General features: G+C 40.2%; 2 protein-coding genes across 3 annotated transcripts in view; both read right to left on the reverse strand.

The window, feature by feature from the left end:
- Positions 1-938: 938 nt before the first annotated feature.
- On the reverse strand, positions 939-2,296 carry LOC121732317 (inositol monophosphatase 1). Its single transcript, XM_042122163.1, has 2 exons — positions 1,320-2,296; positions 939-958 (listed from the first exon to the last, which is right to left on the reverse strand). The coding sequence occupies exon 1, from the start codon at positions 2,142-2,144 to the stop codon at positions 1,323-1,325; it is 822 nt and encodes a 273-aa protein (XP_041978097.1). The 5' UTR covers positions 2,145-2,296; the 3' UTR covers positions 939-958; positions 1,320-1,322.
- A 1,391-nt stretch (positions 2,297-3,687) lies between these two features.
- Positions 3,688-25,432, reverse strand: part of LOC121732312 (myosin heavy chain, non-muscle) — a 72,398-nt gene continuing 50,653 nt past the window's right edge. The window contains exons 8-29 of one of the 2 annotated variants that reach the window (XM_042122155.1): positions 25,217-25,387; positions 24,285-24,452; positions 23,450-23,725; positions 22,696-22,816; positions 21,752-21,985; positions 21,216-21,386; positions 20,671-20,833; positions 20,026-20,164; positions 19,554-19,685; positions 19,000-19,165; positions 18,526-18,629; positions 18,257-18,385; positions 17,781-18,029; positions 17,120-17,290; positions 16,613-16,747; positions 15,243-15,362; positions 8,886-9,005; positions 8,341-8,490; positions 7,814-7,996; positions 6,800-6,963; positions 6,016-6,075; positions 5,448-5,551 (exon numbers count right to left, since the gene is read on the reverse strand). In XM_042122155.1, the coding sequence (XP_041978089.1) occupies positions 6,033-6,075; positions 6,800-6,963; positions 7,814-7,996; positions 8,341-8,490; positions 8,886-9,005; positions 15,243-15,362; positions 16,613-16,747; positions 17,120-17,290; positions 17,781-18,029; positions 18,257-18,385; positions 18,526-18,629; positions 19,000-19,165; positions 19,554-19,685; positions 20,026-20,164; positions 20,671-20,833; positions 21,216-21,386; positions 21,752-21,985; positions 22,696-22,816; positions 23,450-23,725; positions 24,285-24,452; positions 25,217-25,387 (3,309 nt within the window). In that variant the 3' untranslated portion in view covers positions 5,448-5,551; positions 6,016-6,032. Of the gene's footprint in view, positions 5,552-6,015; positions 6,076-6,799; positions 6,964-7,813; positions 7,997-8,340; positions 8,491-8,885; positions 9,006-15,242; positions 15,363-16,612; positions 16,748-17,119; positions 17,291-17,780; positions 18,030-18,256; positions 18,386-18,525; positions 18,630-18,999; positions 19,166-19,553; positions 19,686-20,025; positions 20,165-20,670; positions 20,834-21,215; positions 21,387-21,751; positions 21,986-22,695; positions 22,817-23,449; positions 23,726-24,284; positions 24,453-25,216; positions 25,388-25,432 lie in introns of both variants that reach the window. The other variant, XM_042122154.1, reaches the window with a different exon arrangement.

Here is a 25,432-nt window from a genome sequence, read left to right on the forward strand (position 1 = left end):
TCACTCATATTTTGTTTTTAATTTTTACTTCACCTTCAATGCTATTGTAAGATACCCATATCAAACTGACACATATCAAATTAAAAATTTCGAATTCAAAGTCTAGGATTTTCTTAAAAAAAAACGTCCACTTCGACCTACCTTGAGATCGTTTTGAGCGTTGCCTGAGCGAAAATGATGACTTAATCAGTGACGTTTTTGCCGCAATAATCACAACCAAAATCACAACCACAAATCACAACGATCGAGGTCGCCAATTTTTAGCGTTTGATCGCCAAGTAGAACGCCCCCTTTAAATTTTAATTGCCCATATTGGTGTCTTTCTAAAGTCACTAATATTATCAAAGATTTTTTTAAAATCTTACTTTTAACTTTTAAGATTAGATACTAGTAGCTAAATATCTAAATATAGGTAAGTACTTACTTAAATCAATAGTAGTAAAAGACAATTTAGCAATATAATTACTATATTTTATTCACAAGGATTAAGTACATCTTAGTCACATATACACACCTATACACACAAGAATAATTATTGTTTTGGAAACAATGGTTAAATTTTTTTTCAATATATGCACATAATCGCTTGTTTAATATGATGAGGAAGAGGTTAAAAAATATTTTCTTAACTTTGGAAATTCATAATTAGGTATTATGAAAATAGTGCACAACTTTAAATGAAAAACTACATTTGTAATGTAATACATATAATTATCATTAAATTATAATATCTCTTCTCTATAATTATTATAATAATTAGCATTACTTCTCACATAGACAATGACAATATGATGTACTAAATAAATAACATGATCATATTAATATTATTATAGTTTTAGAGAACTTGCTAAATTTGTACTCTTATTTAATGGTTTGTCAACAATAGGTATACAAAAATTAAGTACTTTGGTACTTGATTATGGAGCAAATTTTTTTTCAATTCTCATCTGTAGAATTACAGTAGGGCCTCGGTAATGCGGACTCCCGCTTGTTCGGTGATCGCTGTAATCTGGCCGGCCAATGAGATTCATGGGGCAGGCCGGCGAGTGTAGGTGTCATGTCATGACTCATGAGCCAAAGCGCTGTCAGTCTTTTCTTTATTGCCTTTCTGTAATACAGTGTCAATTTAGCGCGGTCGCAGCTAAGATCATGGCGCCGACACGTAAATATTCGACATTGATATTAAAAAATTGATTAAAGAAATTAAGGTTAAACATGTGTTTTATTAACATGAAATATTGCATACTATAATCCGGACGCCTCGATAATCCGCAAAGGGTCATGTTTTTGCCTCTCCGGATTAACTAGACCCTACTGTAGTTTTAATCTCTTTCTGGATACAGCTGATGCAATCCTTTAGCTAGCTCCTGAGCTAGCTCGATTGAGCTGGCGCACAGCACTCTCCGAGATAGGATATCAAATTCACCCCCAGAGGGGTCTATGCACACCCCACCGGCCTCCCTCACAAGTATATCTCCTGCGGCAATATCCCAAGCATGAATACCAAATTCAAAGTATGCATCTGATCCCCCGAGAGCGACCATCGCCATGTTCAATGCAGCGGAACCCAATGTTCTGACTCCTTGTGACTTTGTTATGAGAAACTTGAAGTTGTTGAGACATGCCACCTGTCTCTCCTCATCCCTGCTGGTTCCCGCTTCAAATGACACGATGGCTTTGCTCATCTCCTTGACCTGCGACACATGGATCTGCCTGCCGTTACAGAAGGCTCCCTTGCCCTTCTTAGCCGTGAACAACTGGTCTAATATTGGATTGTAGATTATGCCAACGACGGACTCCTTGTTTATGGTGAGACCGAGAGAGATGCAGCTGTTGGGGTATCCGTGCACGAAGTTCAGGGTTCCGTCGACCGGATCGATGATCCAGGTCGGCTCGTCGGTTAAACCGGCCTTAGCGCCGTCCGCCACGGACTCCTCTCCTATAAACTTATGAGATGGAAACTTCTTCGAGAGCCCCTCGATCAAAGCAGCTTCGACCTTCTGATCGACCTCCGTCACCAAGTCGATGTCGCAAGACTTCACTTTGAAGTCTTTTATCCCATTTACGTATTCTTTTATAAGGTTTCCGGCTGATTTAACTAGATCTAAAGCAAAGTCAAAGTATTCGTCAATTTCGTCGGCCATAGTGGGATAAAAGGTACTCAGAACTCGTCAATAGCTTCCGATAATTATCACACTAGCTTTAATAGTTATTTCACAATTTTAATTAATCAATTTTTTGTAATACGGTACCTAAATATAAGTCTTCTTCTTCTTCTTCTTCTTTTTTATTAATGAGGCATTCCGCTGTCCGCATTTTCATTTTTCCTATTTTTTAAATTTGATTGTCAAACAGTTTCCATTTTAGTAACTAGATGGCGTATGGGTAGACAACTATCAATCAACTATCGGTAATACCAGGGAATACCATCAATAATTGTTACAAAACTGGGCAAAAGAATGTAAAACTTGATACATTTCAATTTGAAAAACACGCAATAATATTCCAATGAATAGGATAATAAAGTTATTATAACGATGTTTTAGCTAAAACTCACGGAAGAAATAACCCTATTTACCGATATTCACACCAAATGTCACAGGAATTATACATTTTGGTTTTGACAGCACTTGTGCAAGATAACGGATATTTAGTGGCTAATATTCTACCAATAATGAACATCAAAAACCCAAATAACACAATTTGGGAAAAAAAAATAAAAACCATAGACTTAATATATACCTACTAGCATTATAGGTTTAATGATAAAAACCACACCAACCCAACAATAAAAAGTAGAAGAAGTTTGAAAGTGACATGCCCGCCAAAACTCTTTCAGTTGTCAGTTTTCATCCTTATTTTCACGAAGAGCATACTCCTAAGCTTAGATTATGTACATAATCTAAGCTCCTAAGCGTTCATTGGCCTAAGCGATTAGGCCAGTATACTGGTAACAGTTTAGGAACACGCTAACATAATTTATTACTTGTCAAACTGAAAACCAACTGAAAACTGCATAGATTAAACTAGAGGGACGAAGCAAAAAAATATAGTAATTTAAGGGAATGTATAAATAGGTACATACAGTTTTATGTTAATATTATGCTAACGAAAACTAGGTTTAAGGCCCCATCCCCACTCGCGCGCGACCCGCCCGACACGCCTCGGAATTTCCGCGAAACGTGAGTGTGGATCCGATTCGCATATTTTTCCCACTTCGCGGCTGGTTCCCCGACCGCATCCACACTCGCGCGCGAACCGTGCGCGACGCCGCGGCGCCGCGAAATTCCTGCGAAGCATGAGTGAGAGATCCGATTCGCATATGTTTCGGACTTCGCGGCCCGTTCCCCGATTGTTGTCGGTTTTCTGTCCCGCGACAAAGAGTTTTTTTTGAAATCTTAATTTTAATAAGGGCTTTAATTTTTTTAGGAAGGGTTTATCTCACGAACTACTAAAGCAATTTTGTATGTTATTTGGCACAGATATAGAGTAGACTACGTGAAGAGAGATAACTGATAAGCTATTTTGTTGCGAAAAAATGTACGTTTTCTTCCAAGGTTCTTCCAAGATAGCAAGATATATTTATTTGAACACTACAATGTCAGTAAAACTAACATTTAAAAGCAGCAAGAATTATTATGGTAGTTTATTCAAGAGAGTCGAGAAAGGACAAAAATAAAACACACATTAATAAAAATCATGAAAAATTGTTTAATTGGCATACCAACTGATAACTCGTTACAACCTATGGCCAATTTTACAATTATCAAATATTGTTAATAATTAAATATAATATTTATGTAAAATATGTTTGTTTCAATGGTTTACTTACATTAAAAATTTTATATTATTCAGAAAAAAAAAACTATAATAAAAAAGAGGTCGTTACAATAAAACAATAGTTACTGCCGTAAAGGGTTTACAAAGTTAAAGATACATGGTACAAACGTGGCAGCCCGGGGGGCGTAAGGCCACAATTTATTACTAGTTCATTACCTACATCTATGTGAAGCGGTCTAGCGCGAGCCGCCGGCGCCTATATACACCAGCCGGCGGACCATCGGCAATACTGAAATAAATACACCCACCGCCGGGAAAAACGATTATAACATGTTCCCGGTGAATGTATTCACTTCTGGGGCGGGGAGTCGGCGGTCTGGCTGACGGTCGAAGCATGGAGGATGTAATTTAAGTACATGGGACCGGAGACTCGCCGACGTCCGGTGTGCTGGGTCGCCCTCACTTACACTACGGTTATGGCAACTAAGCGCTCAGTGCACCACTGACTTTATTTACAAGTATGCGGTACGAAGCTGGGATTCCTCTTTTGAATTTTTAAATCTGCAAAACATTTAAATGCCTGGAATCCTGGAATATCTAAGTGCGTCAAGGTAAAAAAAAAACTGCAAAACCCAGTCGCGATGATACACCAATATTTGCCACATCACATAATACTTAATTTTAATTTCTTTAAATATCACCCAATGAGTAAATTTTACCCGTTCGACTACGTCATTAAATTAATCGAAAACATGATTGTTAAGGAATGTTTTATATTAATACTGGTTTGGATAATCCAATCGTATTTTTGAAGTGCGATTTCGACGGAACGGCTAGCAACACCAGAGTGCTGGAAAACAAAAAGGCACCGGCGTTCCGTCGCAGAAACGTTAATATATGCATCAAGCACCAAAGGGGAGGTTTTTGGTGCCAACAGTCAAATTCATCTTACCATTATTGCCATATTACAAAAAAGGATAACAAAAATATTTCCCTCTGAATTTGGTTATCGAATTGTATAAAAATGCAGCAGCTAGGATTACAAAAATTATTATTATCGTGTCCTTATATATAACCTTAAATTACATTTATGTATGTTTATACAGTGTCGTAGGCTTTAAGATATAAAATGAACTTATAACGGTTAATATTTAATATTAAAATTCTCAAAAAAATGTCTCCTATAAAACTAGCGAGCGATTCCACTTGTGACAGCACGCTTAGGCTTACAATATTGTTAAAATGCTTACTTGTACACGTGTACAAGTAAGCATTTTAGAAAGATTATAAAAAACTCGGTTAAAGTTAACCAGTCTATTTCAACACTACAGCGTTACTAGGGGACTAATGCACATCCATCAAGCTACAGCACAAAGCCCCTTTCCATGTCTTCAATGAGAATAGCCAGAAAGGGGGATCGGCGACGCTCCTACACTTGCCAAGGGATTGCCATGTATAAGCCGTTCATCTAACCCCGTTTTACAATATACTAATAATTTAGCCCTTATTATTTTTTAATTAATTGACTGTTCATATTGTATAAATAAGCTCGTTTTTTATTACACCCTCAGGTGTCAGAAGTGGGATGAGGTGTCAGAAGTGGGATCGTCCGCGGTAGGCAGTCGCGGGGCGGGGCTTAGTTTAGTCGAGGCTGTTGGCGGCGTCGGTGCCGTCGTCGAAGGACTCGTCGCCCGAGGCGCCGCCGCCACCCGTCGCCATGGATCCGCGTTTCCGCGATCCCGACAGACCGATAGGTCCGCCGCCTTGCCGTCTGTAAAAATATATTGTCTATATTAGTAAAGAAATTAGTATTCAACAGTAATCAACCGTGAACTGACTAACTGTAACATGCGTGTGTGTTTTTAAGCGGTAATGTTATGTGTCTTGTATTTTACATGCTCGATGATTGTAAGTATGTACCTTTTCAAATACTTATTATAATATTATAAATGTCATACTGAATGAATAGTGTTTATGTAGACTGTAGAGTGTAGACGACAGAAAACAATGATTACGTTTTATGTTTCTAATAAGTTAAAATAAAGTAAGTACACACAGAGATGAAATAATAAACATTAATAATATACACAAAGACGTCTTCTACATCACATCACAGAATCCAAGAATTTTGTTATCAGTTATACCAATAGTTTTAGTTTTGTAATACAGAAAAAATCTAATGCCAATCACATCAAATTTCAGGCTTTTAGTATAAGCGTTACGCCACTGTAATACCTTCCCCGCGCCGGCCGTCAGTCGCTATCTAGGGACAATGCCGAACATGTAGTCCTCGAACTAGACAATAGTATATTATAATAATTACTAGTATAAATACAATTATATTTAACTATTTTTACTACATAAATAACTTCATAGTTTATAATAATAAGTATGTTTTAACTTTCATTGTACACGAACATAATAGGAATAAAATCGTTGTAGTGTGAGTGCTTGTTTTATTAAGTGGACGAAAGACTTATACAAAACGCGTACGCATAAAAAGTACGCTGACGCAATTACTAGGGGTAATCACACATTTTTCTTAATTAAATTTAAAGGGGATTGGTTTAAACTGAGTTTAAAAAGTCCAAAAATTAACCAATCAGCAATGCTGTTGAATAGATAAACTGCTGTCAAAAAACGTCAGAAACCTAAAAGCTTAGCCAATACGTTTTCTTCATAGAATCACCGGCATAAATATATTATAGTATTGACATGACCATGAGTCAAATGTCATGATATTATCGAACGCATTAATTCATACATTGTTGTTCGGCGAATCTATAACGAAGCGATAAAGAAAACGTGTTGGTTAAGCTGCTAGCAGATTTGTCAGCACCGCATTTTAGAATTCGTTGTATGAAATGACGTCACAAAATGCGGCGCATACGTATACGCGTACGGTGCGTTATTTCGTGACACCATTAAATACAACGAATTCTAAAATGCGGCGCGTACGGTGCTAACAAATGTGCGATCACCTTTAAGCTTCCAAACATGAGTCTACGTATCCCCTCACCTGAGCTTGTTCCTGAGGTTGGTGCACTCCCTGGTGAGGGTCTCGTGCGTCTCTATGAGGTCGTCGAGCTCGCGCTGTGCCTTCCTCTTGCCCACCTTCTCCCGCTGCACCTCCTCCTCCGCCTCGTCCACCGCCCGCTTCAGCGCTTTCACGCGCCCGTTCATCTAGGTAACAACAAATGTTAGTTTCGCAAACACATGATACAAAGTTTTAATACAGGTACTTATGTACCTGTATTATATCTTTGTATCATATAAGTACAAGAAAGTCATGACAGGCGGGAAAATTTTTAAATGAAATAAAAAATATGAAAATTTTATTAATTCGAGATGAAAATGTGCAAGGTGACAATATTTAAAATGTAATAAGCGTTCTCTGTGAAAATACAAAGAAAAAAATACACCTTATAAGCGTGATTATGTTTGACTTTCTTGACGGACTATATTATTGTAATATACAATAATTAGGCACCAGTGAATAAAAAACATTGTAAGAAAACCCGCAATAGATTTCATTAGTTCAGTCTTTTCGGCTAAGACGACTATGTTGAGAATTTTTTGTTGAGATATTTAAAATTACTCTTCAACACATCACAAACACCCGCCAATTTAGACAACTCGATGAAACAAGGTATGATCATGTCATGATGATAACTTGTCAGTGAGCTGAGCTAGTTCGATTTGAGGACGAGACTAAATTACTGTAAAGTGTAATTTATGGTTCGTTTGGCCGGGTTACTTCCCCCAAACAGTTAAAATTTAGTTTAAATTTATTGAGAAATAAAGAAACTTTTAAATATTATGTACTATCAGAAAAGTTGATTCATAGGCAGATGGCGGACCTACGTAATATGGTCGTGCTATGTCAGACCCAGCTGACAGATCACAACTAAATTTATTCTCTCTGATCTGTCGGCTTAGTTAGGTTAGTTAGCATAGCCCAACCGAATGACGTAGGTTCGCCAACTTCCTATAAAGCAATTTCTTCGATGGTACACCAATTTTATTTTCATACCTTCTCTATCTGCTCCTTGTACTGGTCCGCCTGCCGGCGCTCCTCGTCCAGCTGCAGGGCTAGCTCTTTCATCTTCTTGTCGAGCTTGCGCGACGCCTTCTGCTGCGCCAGCCGCTCCCGGGACTCCGCCTCCAGCTGCTCCTCCAGGTTGGACACCTTCAGCTCCAGCGAAGTGATCAGACCCTGGAATGAGAAGTTAAAAGTTTTGGAATATTTATTTGATGAGTATGATGATACAAAATATGGAAGATAATTAGTAGAAACTGACATCATTGTTATGATAATAATTGTTTAAATTTTTAATGGAAAAATCACGTGAATATGAATAAATGTCCTTTCTTTTGTGTGTATCAATTGAAAGAGTAATATTTCATAGTTATTTTATAGTTTTATCTGGCTCTTTGTATTTGTGATATACCGCGAAATACTGCAAGTAAATTGTATTTCATTAGTCTATACATAATTTTATGCATATTAAGTCTGTCTGTCTCCATATCTCTCCGTCTATCCATCCGTGTTGTGCATACCTTGGTCTTGGAACGTCCAGCAGTCTCCAGCTCGGCCAGCTTGGCCTTGAGCTCCTTGTTCTGTCGCTCGAGCACCAGCTTGCTGCTCTCCAGCTTCTGCGTCGCCGCCTTCTCCGTGCCCAGCTCCATCGTCAGCTGGTCGATCTGGTTCTGTAAGGTGCACGTAAAATATTATTTAATATGCGAGTACAATGTGGCAAACACCGAGTAGATGTTCAGAAAATATTTCATATACAAATTTTAGTTTCTGAATAAAATATTTGATTTTGAAATGAATGATCAACTGTTCAGTGCTACACTTTTGTTGTATTTCACCGATCTCATGGATACCATAAGCAATGAGGAAGACTTAAGATGTAAGGGCTGCTTTGAAGATAAAAAATATCCACAGCCAAACATAGAATCTCCTCCTTTTTGGAAGTTGGTTAAAAACGTAAACATTACAATATAACGCGCTTCGTTGTGAAAGCCGATGCCTAATACGAAATTGAAAAGTCAAATAGCGTAACGTCGCGCGCCGCTCCAATTTCAAAATGTGCCTTTACCTGTGATTTCCTAAGTCTGTCGTTGAGTATTTCGTTGTTGGACTGCTCTTCATCTAAGTCCTCCTCGAGCGCCGCTATCCGCGCCTCCAGGCGTTTCTTCTCGTCCACCAGTAACGTGATCTGTAAATAACGATACCGTAAAGCGACTAACCGAATTTAAAAACTGACAAATTCATCAGAATCATGCACAAATGTATCGATTTACGAGACACAACTTCGCACATTTGCCCTTGAATAAATTTGTTTGCACCAGGAGGATCGACGGCGACTTTTTGTATTACTAATTATTAGAAATAATATTTTTTCTTTATCTTTTTTTATTTTACAGAGGCTTTTAACACACAGTGTCAATGTCAGCCTCATAGGTGAACACAGTGTTCCCTACAAAAGGGACAGATCCAAATAATTATATAATTTGATTGCCTCTGGGGACAACGGCTCCGAAAGTACACTGTTAAACCGTCCATTGTGCAGGCAGCCAAAGTCACCTAAGAGCCTTGATCTTAGCTCTGCAGTCCGAGCACACTCCAGCAAAACATGATACAGGTCTTCCGGCTTCTCGCACACATCGCAATTAGGCGAAGGCTTAATTCCAACCAAGTGGCAAAATTGGTTTGCTGGAATGTGCCCAGATCGCAATCTAAAGGCTGACACCAACAAGTTTCTCGACAAGTTACACGAAATTAACCATGGCTCCCACACTAGCTTATTCTGGATGGTTCCGTACCAAATTCCAACACCTCTTTGTAGTTCCTCACCAAAATGGTATTCCCATTTTTCGAGCGCCTTCTGCTTAATCTGATGATGAATCTCATTTACAAAAGGTTTAGTACAGACTACGGGACCATCCATAACTGCACATTTGGCAAGTGCATCCGCAGTTTCATTTCCAATCAAACCGACATGGGCTGGAACCCATTGTAGTTTAATTGAAACTTTTCCAGAAACATGCCGGAGTAAATCCAAAGCTTCGAAGGCTATCGGAGAGCCACTTTGTTTAGTGGCACACCGACGAAGATGTTGGAGAGCACTTTTCGAATCTGATAAAATAACTATGCTGTTATTGGTATTCAAGTTTTTAACATATGTTAGTGATTCTTTAATAGCTAAAAGTTCAGCGGTCATTATATTATTATCTCTATGTAATTTAAACTTCTGTGAAACGTTTAATTGGGGATCGAAGAAGGCAGCTCCAACACTTTGAGTACATTTAGAGCCATCCGTATATAATTTGTAACAATCAGAATAATTATCAGATATGAATTGCAAAAAAATATTTCTAAGTTCAGAATCAGTTAAGCTCCGTTTTGGAGCCATATCGCTTTATATACAATAAGTTCTTCGACATCTATTGAAGACACCCATGTGTTTAACGAATACGCCTCTAACTTTTCACTTTCATACACAATAACATTGCTCTATTCACAATCAATCTGTGCTAGGATTGGGAAATTTGTATTGCTAAAATAATTACGTACCAAATTCAACTGATCTAAATAATACAGCAAGTTGTTGCCTAGTCTAGACTTAAATTTAAACAAGAATCTACTCGCCAACACGTACCTACGTATATGCAAGGGAGGAATGGAGAGTTCACTCTACATAACAAACACTGGAGAGCTACGTATAAAAGAGCCACATATTCTCAACGCTCTGTTTTGTAAAATATCGAGCTTTTTAAGATGTGTTTTAGCACAACTACCATATATAAAGTAGCATAGTCCAGACGGCTCCTTGCAAGAGAAATATAAAGACGGCGAATATATTGAGGGTGAACTCCCCCCGACCTACCCGATAGAACTTTTAAGACGTTCAAACATTTATAGTTTTTAGCACACAATTCATTTACATGAAGACTCCATCTTAAGGACGAGTCCAACCTAAGTACTTAACTTTATCCCCCACGTTAAGAGATGAGCCGTTAATCTCAATATCAATATTAAAATTTCTTCTAGTTCTATTAAATACACAAATATTAGATTTAGATACAGATAATTGTAGACCAATATTATCCAAATAGTTAATCACGGCTTTTATAGCTAACTTAAGAGAGTTAACTGCTTCTCCAGTATTACCATTTACAACAGTTTTGTATAACACGAAATCATCAGCGTATTGGGAGTTACAAACATTATTATTTACAATAATTCTAGAAATACCTCTGGTTGCAATATTAAATAAACTAGGAGAAAAGGGGTCGCCTTGAGCTAGTCTGGTTTGTACATCTGATTAATGTTACTACTATACTAAGATCATCAAAAACAATTGTACATCGACGATTAGACAAAAAATTAAATAAATATTTACAAATAAAATTACCGACTCCAATTTCCTGCAAGATTAATGCAGTTATGTTTACATTGTTGTAGGCATTCTCAATGTCTATGAAGCAAGCGATTGTTGGCTCTCTTCTGGCAAAACCTAATTGTATATATATGAGATGTAAGTAAAGCTAGGTTATCAACACAAGATTGTCCACGTCTAAAACCAGTCGACGTGCCGGGAAGGAGGCCCTGGCTTTCAATAAACCACTCCAATCTTCTTAATAGAATCAAATGGAATATCTTACACGGACAAGACATTAATGAGATAGGACGTAATGAGGAGGCAAGAGTGGGATCCCTTCCCGGTTTAAGAATAGGGACTATTCGTATGTCTCTCCACTGATTAGGTACATTACTTGACATCAAAATTAAATTGAAAATTTTTAAAAGCATACACTTAGCATTATTTGAAAGATAATAGATCATAGTATATGATATATTATCCATTCCTGGAGAGGTATCTTTCTTTTTTAAACAATTACGAAGCTCCGCGAGAGTGATGGGTGATTCTATAATGGAAGGTTGTCTTTCTGGAAAAGTTGGCTCCTGCTCGGCAACATAATCAGGAGTCAAGGAATGCAGTAGCTTTTCAGCATTAAGAGGATCTACAGTATCTCTGCGTCCAGTGTTGCCTTTGATCCATCGCATCTTTCTCCACATAACGGGTGCTGATGTTTCGTGGTTGATACTCGAACAAAATTCTCTCCACGACTTAGATTTTTCTTTTCTTATAAGTATTTTGGCTTGGGATACTTTGTTTTTCCATAGAAGCAAATTAGAAGGTGTAGGATTACGCCGTAACTGCGCCAATGCAAGACGCCTTTCAGCAACTGCCTTTGAAAGATCCTTATTCCAATAATGTTTGGGTTTGAAGTTTAATGTGGGGTCTTGACTATTTTTAATCCAAGGGATGTGCTTATCAGCCAAATATTTAATTTGATTTGTAAAACTATCATAGCCCGTTTGGACATCATTCACCTCTTCATGATTAAACATTGTCATTGCTTCTTTAGTATATTCTACCCAGTTAGCTGCTTTATAATTTCTTTTTTTAATGTACCTGTTCCCTTTATAAAAACCACAACTTAACTTTAACACTAGATGATCACTGCCTAAGGATTCATTTGTAACCTGCCAACTCATATTGACAGCAATGTCTGTGGAAGCAAATGATATATCAGGCGAGGTTTTTTGAAGGCTACCGTTAACCCACTTCACTCTAGTAGGCGCACCGTCATTAAGACATATAAAATCATTTTCAAACATAGCTTTATAAACAGCTTCACCTCTTCTATCGGACTTGCAAGACCATAGAGTGTGATGCGCATTAAAATCTCCGATTATAAGACAACCTGTTTTAAATGTATTGAAAATCGCATCCCAATCCTGTTGACTTGTAGAAATTGAAGGCAGACAATACACAGCAATCACGTGCTTTAATGTAGGTAGGTACGTTAAAAACTTCAATATTGACTATCTGGATATCAGAATTAGAAATATTAGAAGCTCGTTCAGAATATTTTACTGATTTATGTATTATGGCGCACAAACCACCATATGAATCTTCTCTGTCTGCTCTCACAATATTATAACCAGAAAATTTCAGGCTTACACTAGATGAAAGCCACGTTTCACTCACAAAAGCCATATGTATTTTATCTTGTGACATCAAAAGTTCAAAATCACTGGCCTTACGTTTTAAACTGTTAGCATTCCATTGAAAAATGTTGATACTGCTGTGTAAAGAATTGATATTACTGGCCATTATTGTTTCTTCCCATAAACTTAAGCACCGTCTCAAAATTTAAATATTCTTGTAAAAATTCTACTACTTCGGACCAGAAAAATTCAATCAACATTTTAAACTTATCTTTTAAACTTCCTTCTGCTACAAAAACTTCTCTTATTTTATCTAAAATCCTTTCTAGTAATCGTTCCTATCATCCTAAAAATCGTTTCCTTTCCTTACGATTAGTACTAGAGCTAGACTTTTCAACTTGCTTATTTTCAGTATGGATTTCAGCACTAGTTATCTGAAATGTATGAAAAACATCCTCATTATCGCGTCTGACGTCTAGACTTTTTTTCTTTGACTTATTTTGTTATTTTTCTTGAACTCAGTTGTGGTAGACGACTCTTGATTAGGCATCGAAGAAACACACTCATCTAATTCCATAATGTCATCATCACTATCATGTAAAGTTTCAACGGCTGCATAATCACCAACAGTAACATCTCTGTAAGTGGGAGCCGAAGCACAGTCGGTCCTGGCGTGGGAAATAATAGGTTTAACAATAGGCATCTCGGGTTCTAATCTGCTCGAAGTCTTAATCAGTGTCTCTTCCTTCATCTTATTCAATGCAAACTTATATGAGCACATATGATTTCCCATATAAATCCGAATATTTCTTTCTTTCTTAAATACAGGACAAGCAGATTTCATAAAAGATAAGTGATTCCCTTTGCAGTTAACGCATCTATAACTTTTCGTTTCGCAGTTTTCATGTTTCCCGCTACACTTAGGACAAATTGGGGTCTTAGATGGACAAATCTGATTGACATGACCGTATCGCCAACATTTAGAGCATTGAGTCACAGGATACATGTAAGAATCTACGGCCATTCGACACCCGTAAGCTTTTATAATTTCTTCGAACCCTATTCGAACGGTTTCAGACTTTATCCATTTACCATCCGAATCTTTCCGTAACAACCTCTTAATGGATAAAATCTTTGTGTCACATTCGAAAATCTCTTTCAATTCCTTATCTTCTATATCAATGTCAATATCCCGGACCACGCCATAACAATAATGCAACTCATTAGTATTTCTACAAATCCACTCATAATCCTGTATAATTTTACTATTCAGAAAATTGTTTGCGTCTAGCTCGGTTTTAAATTTAATTAAAAGTTTGAAAGGACTTTTATATTTGATAGTCTCTATGCCCTGAATATTGTATTTAGCCAATAGTTTTGCAAACGCTAACTGCTTCGGTAGAAAATCGGTCTTGGCGGTTATAGAAACTTCAAAATTATTACGTAAATTAGCTGGCGGATTAGGTGATGCAGATGGAGGGGTTCTCTGCAGGTTCCTGCGCTTACATCTCGTCACCAGTGTAAAGCCATCATCAGCTAGCGGCTCTGGAGAACTACCTGCTGGTCGCCTTTTGTTGCCTGGCTGCAACATCGCTTCACTTCCAACATCGTCGAGATTGTTATGACCTACTGGCATACCTGCATCATCCCACTCTAAATCTACCTCTCCTTCATATTCTCCAGATTCCAGCACTATTATGTTAACAGCCTCCGCAGCCATCTCATTGAGTGCAGGCTCCATCGCACCTTCTTCCTCAGGTTCACTCATAATTACAACACAATGCGGGTAGATCGAAAAAAATAATAATACGAAAGTTTGTTAAAGAAACAAAACTATTCACATAAGTTCATTTTTGATTTGATAATTATTAATAATTATAACCGAAATAATCATAATCAATGTTTAAACTCGGAAACAAAAAAAAAACTCGTAAATACGAAATGAAAATTGGCGTCACAGAGATCGTAGCACGGAGCGCGTCCGAACGTGACGGGCGCAAACCCAGACTGACGAGAAATAATTATTATAATAATGTATTTAAGGTCTCTACCAATTTTTAGCTCTATGCGATTTTTTATGTTTTAAATAAGGTCGACAGTTTATCTTCTCTGCAGGCTTAGGATGGTCACCACTTACCATAGAAACGGTTTCTTTCTACGGAAGAATAGACAAAGTGACAGATTGACAAGGGAAATCCGTAACTTTGTCACTAAAATCTGTCAGTATGTCCATTCTTTCCCGTTTCTAATGTTGTTATGCTAAGTCTGGATTGGTAATTGACAACGTCGTCTCAATGCTCGATTTAGTATCGTGTTACCTCTTTCGTTTTTCATATGAATAAAAAAGAAGACGTGATTTTTTAACAAGCTGTTAACACTAACAGATGTTGGTGAAATTGGGGCTTAGTCTCCTGTATTGGTAATTGACAAATACCTTGGCGTTGCCGGCAGTCAGCTCGTCGTCTCTGTCGTCGCGCTCGGCCTCGGCGTGCCGGCGCGCGCGCTCCGCCGCCGCCACCTCCTCCGCGTGCTGCAGCGCCTCCGCCTCCAGAGCCTGTAACACAAAATATTTTAATGTAAGAAACAATATTTTATAATCAAAGTGTTATAATAAGGAACTGTAATAAATTAATATGTATTAGAAGTTCTAATACATCAATTACCTCGTGCGTAGACTTTTTCATTGGACATGTTTATTTTCATTTTATAAGATAGAAAAACTGGCGTAAAATAGAATAAGACAAGTAATATCAAAGTGTCTTATTATTGTCCTAAAGGGATTCCAAAACGATCAAGCGTCTTGGCGGCAAGCACGTAGATTTTTGCTTGTTTCAAACATATTGACCGTTTACAATGTTTGCTTGATGCTTGAGTCAAGCATTTATGTGCTCGCTCCGCGCTTGATGTGATTTTATATCGTATTGATGGTGTTCGCGGTGCTGTGCTGGATGAAGCTGCTCGACGGGCGCATCAAACTTCTTGAGCCAGCTACACAAGTCTACGTGCTTGCCGTCATCAATTACTTAATCGTCTCGGAACCCCTTAAGATAAATTGTGTCTACTAAATGTATGGCAAGGTTTAAAAAACCTTACCATGCGTTGAGAGCAATAAATAGTACAAAAAACTAGGCCTTTGCATCCGTTGTGGATGATTTATACAGTATTTTCAGAGCGAAGTAACCACTCCTCAAATACTGTAGTTTAAATTTAAATTACGGGCATTTAAACCTTGTCCCAGGGACAAGATTTAAATGTCCGTACTCCATATGGTTGCCCAAGCACATACGAGGTTCTCGCAACATAGTCGATCTATTCCAGACGAAAGAACTAGTCAATATGTCTGGGACCAACTATGTGTGGGTTTCCTCACGATATTTTCCTTCACCGTATGAGCGTCCGTATTATGTACACGACTCCACCCGGGTTCGAACCTGCACCCTCTACGAGTGCGAACCAAAGATCTACCCATTAGGCCACGGACGCGACAAAATACAACAACTATATAGTACAACCTCATCCCTATCTAATGCTAAGTACTCACACGCGGTTTTGCTCGATAGTTTTACTCCAAATCGAGTAATAATTACTGTGTGGACCGCAAAACTCACAGCTCGAAGCATCGAGCCACTCGAAGGATTGATGGAACCGGATCGAGCCGGATTGATGGAATGAAATATATTGATTTAGAATAAAACTATCGAGCAATGCTGAATGTGTGGACGAAAGCCCAAGCCGCGGGTTCGCTCGATCGAGCAAAACCGTATGTGAGTACTTAGCATAACAATGTAATCAATACAATATTACCTTGACCCTGCGCTCGGCGTCCCTGGCGGCGGCGGTGGCCTCCTCCCGGCCGGCGCGCGCCTCCTCCGCCTCGCGCACCGCCTCCTTCAGCTGCACCGCCAGCTTCTTCGCCTGCTTCACGGCGTCCTCCTTCACCTGGAATAATATAGAAATATGAATGGTTACTTAGTTCAAAAGCATAGAGCCACAGACTTTGCAAGACAAGCTTTTGTTTTCGTGTACATTTTTATTTCTTCCGGCGCGGCGCTGGATTAGCTTTATATTAAATTCATAATGTCCACTGTCCAGTATATTATAGTAGTGTGTACACGTCAAACATTTTTACATACAGCCACATAAAGAGGCCTGATTCACAATGCATAATTCGACTCTGATTCAACAACTTACTGCGCGAATGCGCCAGTCGCGCTATCCAATAACCAGGCGGTATTAAAATTAAGAAACCATGTCCGTCCGTCCACCGTCGTGCGTCCAGCTATAACTTTCTTAATTTTGAGAGTAACGTACCTTGTTGGCGAGGTGCAGCGCCTGCTCGGCGTCCTTGAGGTCGGCCTCGAGCTTCTTGCGCGTGGCGGCATGCGCGGCGCGCTGCTTGCGCTCGTCCTCCAGCTCCGCCTCCAGCTCGCGCAGCGCCTTCACGATGCCACGCCGCTTCTCCTCGCCAGCCTCCTCCTTGGCCTGGAATTTGTTATTAGAAAATGACAGGATGAATCAAAGACCACCACTTTTCTGAACATGGTACCAAATTTGGATTATACCCTATACAACAGCAAAATTTTTTTGAAAATCGTTCCACAAACGACGAAGTGATCGTTAAACATACAAAAAAATATATATAAAATATAAACAGACGATCATAATAAACTTCTCCTTTTTGGAAGTCGGTTTAAAAATAGCAATTGAGAATGTTGTTTTGAGTCCGAGTACGCGATGCGTTTAGCGTTTAGAGCACCGCGCGACAGTCTATTCGTGTCATATCTTCAATACGCGAAGTTGATGAAGATGAGTTCACTGTTGCACATGAAAGGACCATAATTTAACATTTAAATCATAATAACTCGTTGACCTTGTCTAATAATGTACTCGTATGAAACCACTATACTGCCGACATATTTTAACATTTCGTTCAGGGGTTTTATATTGTAAAACTACACAACTCAGTTCTCACCTGCAGATCCCGCTCGAACTGCGCCCGCATCGCCTGCATGTTAACTTCCAGGCGGAGTTTGGCGTCCTCTGTCAGCTGCAGATCATCCTCTATCTCCTCGTTCTGTGCCTTCAGTTCTGCGAGCTGGGACTCCAGCGCGCGCTTGGCCTTCTCCAACTCATGAACATTCTTATCGGCCGTGCCCTGAGTGTTGGCTAGCTCGTCCAACTCGGATTGCAAGACTCGCTTCGACCGTTCTAGTTCTTCGATCTGTGAAAACAACAACAAGTAAAAAAAATTTACAAAACCTTATAAATAAGGAAGGAAACGTCGTAGAAATATTGTGCCAATTAAGTTTCATATTACGGGTATTTCTATTAAACGGCAATTTTTCTTTTTTATAGTCAAAACTACACATTTTCGCATATGTAATGTAATTAATTAGACCACAAATTATGCAAGTCCTAATATGATAGAACAATTGACATCTATTATACCTTCTCCGCAGCCAGATCCAAGTCTCGTGTGAGCGAGAGCACTCTCGTCTCCTTGTCGCGCGCCTCGCGCTCCGCCGTGTCGCGCTCCGCCGCGTACCGCTCCGCCACCGCGCGTTCCTCTGCCACAACCTGTACAGGAGGTTAACGATTAGTAAAACTGACTTTGAACCTATAAAATTTGGTCATAAAATGAAAGATAAAATGACTCACGAAAGTGGGCTCTTTATATAAAGTAAAATGCACAATACATTTTATACATTTGATAATACCTTATCGAAGTTCTTCTGTTTCTTCTCTAGCTCGAGCACCTTGGCACGCTGCGCCTCCAGCTCGATGTTCGTGTCCTCCAGCTCCGCCTGAATCTTCTTTTTACCTGAACACATTATTGCCAACTTAGTTTTATTTTATAAATGTAAACATGCAACAAATATAACAAATATCATATTTAGGCCACACTAAAGAAAACTATATACTATCCTCATCACCTTGATGAGTGGCAGTCTTCCGCCGTGCGTTTTCGCGTAATTTTCTGTCATGCACTGTAAAACTCTGGAATAAACTATCACCAGCAGTATTTCTGTAGCAATACGATCTGTGAACCTTTAAGAAGAGAGCGTATTCTCTCTTTAAAAGGCCGGCAACGCACCCTTAGCGCTTCTGATGTTGCGAGTGTCCATGGGCGACGGTAGTTAGTTGCTTCAGGTGACCCGTTTGCTCTTTTTTATTTAAAAAAAACCACTCACTCTTATCCAGTTTGTCGTTGGCCTGCTGCAGCTCGTCGATCTGTCTGTGCAGCGCCTCCATGTCTTTGGCGAGCTTCTTGCGCTGCTCCTCCAGCGCCGCGGCCGCCTCCGCCTCCTCCTCCGCCTTCTTCTTCGCGTCCGCCACCTGCTGCGTCAGAGCTACCACCTGGGAAACAGATTTGAGTTAGACAACTTTCAGAAAAAAGTCCTTTTTTCGTCACGTGAGTCCAATAATATTGCTTCATTTTCATGGCATATTTAAGATTTTACCTAAATAAAATCCACAGAGATGTGAGAGAGGTTAGCACTTTTATTCGATTTATTACTGAATTCAAAATTCGGAACTGCATATTTTGTGTCAAAATTTTGTATCTCGTCTCACGCCGCGCTTTAACTGCAGCTACTAAAATTACTATAATAATACCTCCAATAGCGGTTTTGGTTAGGAAATAATACGTTTCCATAGCGGAAATCGAACCCCCGTCAAAAGCCACGCTCTAAACCACTGGAGCACGGAGGCGTCTATAGCCACTATTGATGATGATCGCACGCACCTGTTTCTCGAGATTCTTCTTGGCCTCCTCCTCCTCGTCGAGCTGGTCCCTGGCCTGCTCGAGCTCCTGCGCCACGTTCCGCAGCTTCGTCTGCAGCGCCAGCTTCTGTTTCGTCTCCTCCTCCAACAACCCCTGGAAATATCACATTTATATTTTGTCAATCAATCAAATTTTGTTACTACATGTTTTGAACACTTTGTATATATATATATATATATATATATATATATATATATATATATATATATATATATATATATATATATATATATATATATATATATATATAAGCAGCCGACAGAAAATTAGGCCTAATGTCTTAAAATAATGTCTCAACCAAATTACATACGACGGTCCGTCATTTGTATAGCCCAGTGTTTTTCGACCGTTTTCATGATGCGATAATATAATAACCCTATTTAGTATCACTTTGTTGTGTTCCACCCTTTTTCAGTATACACCCAGTATATACCTGTAGCTCGGCGTGCTGCGCGCCCGCGGTGGCGGCCTGCTTGGCGGCGGCGGAGGCCTTCAGTTCGGCCGCCTCCAGCTGCTGCAGCGCCTGCTCCGCCTCGCCCTGCAGTCGGGCACACTTCTCCGCCACCTCAGACCTGAAATATACATTATTATGATTAATACGATTACATGTAACAATATCTGATAGAACGCTTGTACACACTGTCTAGTTCGCATCCGATCGCTTAATCGCTTTGACGCACGACCACAAAACGTCACAACACCTTATAGTGTTACGTCACATAATATTCAATTCATTTCAAAATATAATACAATTTTTAAGAGCCTATGCTATTCCACCTCCCGATCCAACACAACCGTAGGCCAGTCTGGCTTGTATTCATCTAATTCATCGCGCCATCTTTATCGAGACGGCAGCGTCGTCCATCTTAAAATTTCTTAATTTGCAAAAAACAGTTTGGAATTAGATGTTCTAAAATACATATGAGGTAATAGCATGAATGACGTTGGAGCATCGTAGCTGCAACAACACACCGCGTCACAACTCACAACACAACATCTAAGCTTGGAAACAGTAACAAAAGTATGGTTACTGTTCGTCAACTCTAATAAACTAATTATATAAGCTAAGTCCTCTCACCTAGCGCGCTCCACTTCAGCCAGCTTAGCGGCTAAGTCCTGCAGCTGGGCTTCAGCCTGCTTGCGGCGCCGCTCGCCGTCCGCGCGCGCCGCTGCTGCACTCTTCAGCTCTGTTGCCAAGTCCGCGTTCTCCGCCTCTAGAGACGCCTTCGCCTTCTCCAACGCTGTGAATACATATAATTATTATATTCAGAACACGTTATTTATGAGTTATGAATGATTTGTGATAAATGATCATTATCAGCACCAACTATGGTGCAATTTAATTAACAGCCGCAAATAGAAATATTTAAATAATTTGTTAATTTTATGAAGATTTTGACTTTAAATCGAAGATAAATATATAATCATTAAATGTCTCTATGTAAGGACGGACAATTTAATGGACACGCTTCGCCGGCAACGCATCTGCAGCTTTTCTAATGTTGCGAGTGTCCATCAGCGAAGGTAGTTGCTTTGCATCAGGTGACCCGTTTGCTCGTTTGCCCCCCCTTATTTTATAAAAAGCGAGTTAATTTCTCCTTTACTACTGCTGGCCTCACTCACCGGCCTTGGTCTTCTTGAGCTGCTCGTGCTGCTCGGCGAGCGCCTGCAGCTCCTGCGAGTGCTTGTGTCGCTGGTCGGCGAGCGCCGCCTCGTGCGCGCCCGCCTCCTCCTCCAGGCTGCGCTTCAGCACCGCCACCTCCTGCTCGCGCTTCGAACGCAGCTCCTGCTGGGCTGAAATCACACATTTGAAATTAGAACAGGAAATTACTAATAATAGTTACACAACGGATACATGGACGTTTGTCCTGTTCTTCAAATGTATCAGAAAAGGACAAAACATTGTATAGCCTATTCATAATTTTATATTCATTTTATATTCATTTTATAACTAAGGGAGGAATTTTATATTTCATATAGACAAACGCAAAACAATAAATATAGCGCTCGTAAGTACTACTACGTGAACTCCAGATGGCGCTATTGTCACGGCAATGTCGACATCACAAGAAACTCCATTACAGTTATACTTATGTGTTATGTTCCTGTTTTTCTTGAGCAAACTTAACATTACAGTCGGACTACATCAAGACGCTCACCAGCGGTGGTATCCAGTGAGTCGAGCAGCTCCGATTTCAGCGCTTCCAACTCCTCGTTGAGGTCACGTCGTAGTTTCTCGGCCTTGGTGCGTGCGGCGCGCTCCGCCTCCAGGTCATCATGGGCCTCAGCTAACGCGGCTTCGGCCTCACGCGCCGCCTTTGCCGCAGCCGCCCGCGCCGCTCCCTCCTCGTCCGCGCGCGCCACAGCCCCCGCGAGCTCCTCCTCGCGCTTGCCTGGAATAAAAAAAATATTTTTATTCAAAATAGGTATCATGGATACACTTTTTGAACGTCGTAGGAAGAACATAGAAACTAAGTTGCCTACCACCGGTGAATAGAAAGCATTCATGATAGGGCCCTTATAGCAGGATGGAGAATCACAGACGAGTTTATGTCAAACCAGAGTATCTTTAGTTTGGGCACCTCAAAATGATCGACGAAGAAAACATACTCAATTTAATTGAGTATGTTTTCTTCGTCGATCATTTGTATTATAAAACACCAGGCAAAATGAAATGAAATAAAAAGATTTGTTTTATTCATCATGTTATCTCTCTCGTTCTTAGCAATTTGCAAAAGAGACGGCATGAAATTTAATCCAAAGATTTGGCTCTCCCACGGCAAATCCAAAGATTTGACGTGGGAGAGCCATGCTTCGGCACGAATGGGCCGGCTCGACCGGAGAAATACCACGGGCTCACAGAAAACCGGCGTGAAACAGCGCTTGCGTATACCCTCCCCTATTTCCTTCCCTACCCTCCCCTATTCCCTTCCCTACCCTCCCCTATTACCCTATTCCCTCTTAAAAGGCCGGCAACGCACCTGCAGCTCTTCTGATGCTGCAAGTGTCCATGGGGGACGGAAGTTGCTTTTCATCAGGTGACCCGTATGCTCGTTTGCCCCCTTATCTCATTACAAAAATTTATTAAAACAAAGCTACTCACTGAGCACAATCTGCAGCTCATCGACCTGCGCCTTCCGCTCGGCCAGCTGTTCTTTGACGTCCTGCAGCTCGGTCTCCAGCTTGCGCCGCATGCTGTCCGCCTCCTTGCGCAGCTGGTGGTCCTGGTAAATAAAAATGAATCTAAGTCAATAATGAATAAATAAAATAATTTATTTTCAGCAGGGCGATTCACGATTCCCGTTCAACACGGATTCGGAAACTTTACCGTGCGGTCATTGGTCAATGCCTAGCGCGGCGAGCGTTTATTGGATGTCGCGCGGTGAAGTTTCCGAATCTGTCGAATTGCACATTGTGAATTAGGGCCCTAAGCAGAGATCTATAGGGTGAGCACCCACAGTTTACATACACAGAACATTTTTTTAAATTATTTTATGGGCAATATGCAATTGCTAAGACTTTTATAGCTTATCAAGTAACTACATAATTTTTAACGATCTCAAAAAAGAAAACTTTTATAACACAAAATATGTTCTTTTTTATATTTTACCTATAAGTACCATCTGTGGTACCATCTGCTGCTGCTGCGTTTTCGCGGAATATTGCTAAAAATAATAACAAACTAAATTTAGACCTGCGTCATTTGGTAGAGTTATGTCAATTCAATATTAGTCGCGATCCGTCGGCTGGGTTTGACACAAAACGACCAAAGTTTGTGTGCTTTGGTCCGCAATCTGCCTATCAATCAACTTCTCTGATAGTACTTGTCAAATTTTGATAAAATAATCTCAACATACCTTCAACAGTTTCTCCTCCAGCTCCGCAATAACGGACTCCTGCTTGGCCTTCAGCTTGCCCAGGTGCTTGGCCTTCTCCTCCTCCTCCGCGAGCGCCTGCGAGAGGTCGTTGGCCCTCTCTTCCAGGATCTTCTTCTCCTTCACCATCTTCTGGTTGGTGTCCTCACTGAGAGCCAGGTCCTCCTCCAGCTTCTTCAGCTTGGAGTTGCACTGCACCAGCTCGATCTGCAGCTTCTGGCGCTCCGCCTCCTCCTCCTCGAGCTGGTCTTCCAAGTCCTGGATGATAGAGTAAGTTTAAGTTTAAAAAAAAACACTTCAATAAATAATTATAATAGATTTAAACACCTATTCTGTCGCATGATGTCAAAATATGCTTTAACGACGTTAGTAGCACCAAAAAGACTTTGCCATAAGTAACATCCATTTATAGATTTGCAATTTTTAAGAACTCGACTAGTTTTGGCACAAATGCAATTATTGTACCTATTTATTATATTAGCTGTAATTACACACCATCTGCCAGTTCTATGAGATCTAACTTGACCGGACACGCTGCCGACGTGACAATATATTTTTATTACTCTGTTCCGAACGCTTCGTATCATCGTATAATATGTATGATATACCATATCGCGATTCTGCACGAGACCAAACAGCGTTGGTCGCTCGCAGACGGGCAAAGTCGCGAGAATGCGTGTGTCTTCTTAAATTCTCAGAAGTGTGCATTACGCTTTGGAGTTAAGGTTTAATTTGTTATGTTCACTTTTGGTAAGTCGCTTCGATGCGCTTCGACTCTGCGCTAGTAGAAATTGACCCTAACATATCTTTCTCTCACCTGTATGTTAACCTGCAGGCGCTTCTTCTCCTGCTGCAGCGTGGCGCAGCGCTCCTCCTCCTCCTCGATGCGGCCCTCCATGTCGTGGAGCAGCTCCTCCAGCTCCTGCTTGCGGGCCGCAGCGCGCGCGCGAGACTCCTCCGCCTCCGCGCACAGCTCCAGCTCAGCCTGAGGAATATAGTCAGAAAGATGAGCAATGAGCATATCATCATAATGGTTAGTTGGAATGTGTCTGGTAATGTCAGTTAGAGCTAAGCCTGGGTAAATATAAAAAAAAATGCATCACAATATAAGCCACATTGTGGAACAAAAAATCGTCCAGAAAGTAAGTCAATAGTCGTCAAGGCATCATTTTGTTACAAAAATATCAAGTTTGTTACAAAAATAAGTCATGATTGCATCATGACTTATTTTTGTAACAAACTTACTTGTTTTGCTGGTAAGACAAGCAACACTTTAAAATTATAATCCTTTATTAAGATTATTTAATGAAGGTTTATAATTTTAAAATAGCTACTAATGTACAAACCGCGACGGTACCACCGTTTAATCTGGCAATTAATAAATTCTGTTACAAAAGGACTTAGGTCTTCCGCCATCGGAGTTTGACCACCATTTTTAAACCAATTTAGTAGGACCACAACGACTGTGTCGTCTTGTCGACAAGCTTCGACGCTATTATGCACTAAACATTTAAATATTAATTGAAAACTCTGGAACGAACTGTCACCAGCAGTATTTCTGGACCAATACGAACTGCAAACCTTCAAGAAGAGAGGATATTCCCTCTTAAAAGGCCGGCAACGCACCCGCAGCTCTTCTAATGTTGTGAATGTCCATGGGCGACAATAGTTGCTTTCCATTGGTGACCCGTTTGCTCGTTTGCCCCCTTATTTTATTGAAAAAAAAAATGTTTCAGAAGCAAGTTATACCTGCAGCTGCTCGGCCAGCTGGGTCTTCTCGGAGTTGGCCTGCTGGTACTTGGCCTCGTACTCCTGGCACAGCTTGACATGCGTCTCCAGCTTGTCCCGGATCTGCCGGAGCTCGTCCTCCTTCTGCGTTAGCTTCTCCTCCTGCTTGGTGACTTCGAGGAGGGGTTTCACCTGGAAATGGGGAGATGGAATTGAGTTACTGCTGTAAAATAGGGT

The sequence above is a fragment of the Aricia agestis genome, chromosome 12 (assembly GCF_905147365.1).
Source record: "Aricia agestis chromosome 12, ilAriAges1.1, whole genome shotgun sequence".
NCBI classification, from domain to species: domain Eukaryota; kingdom Metazoa; phylum Arthropoda; class Insecta; order Lepidoptera; family Lycaenidae; genus Aricia; species Aricia agestis.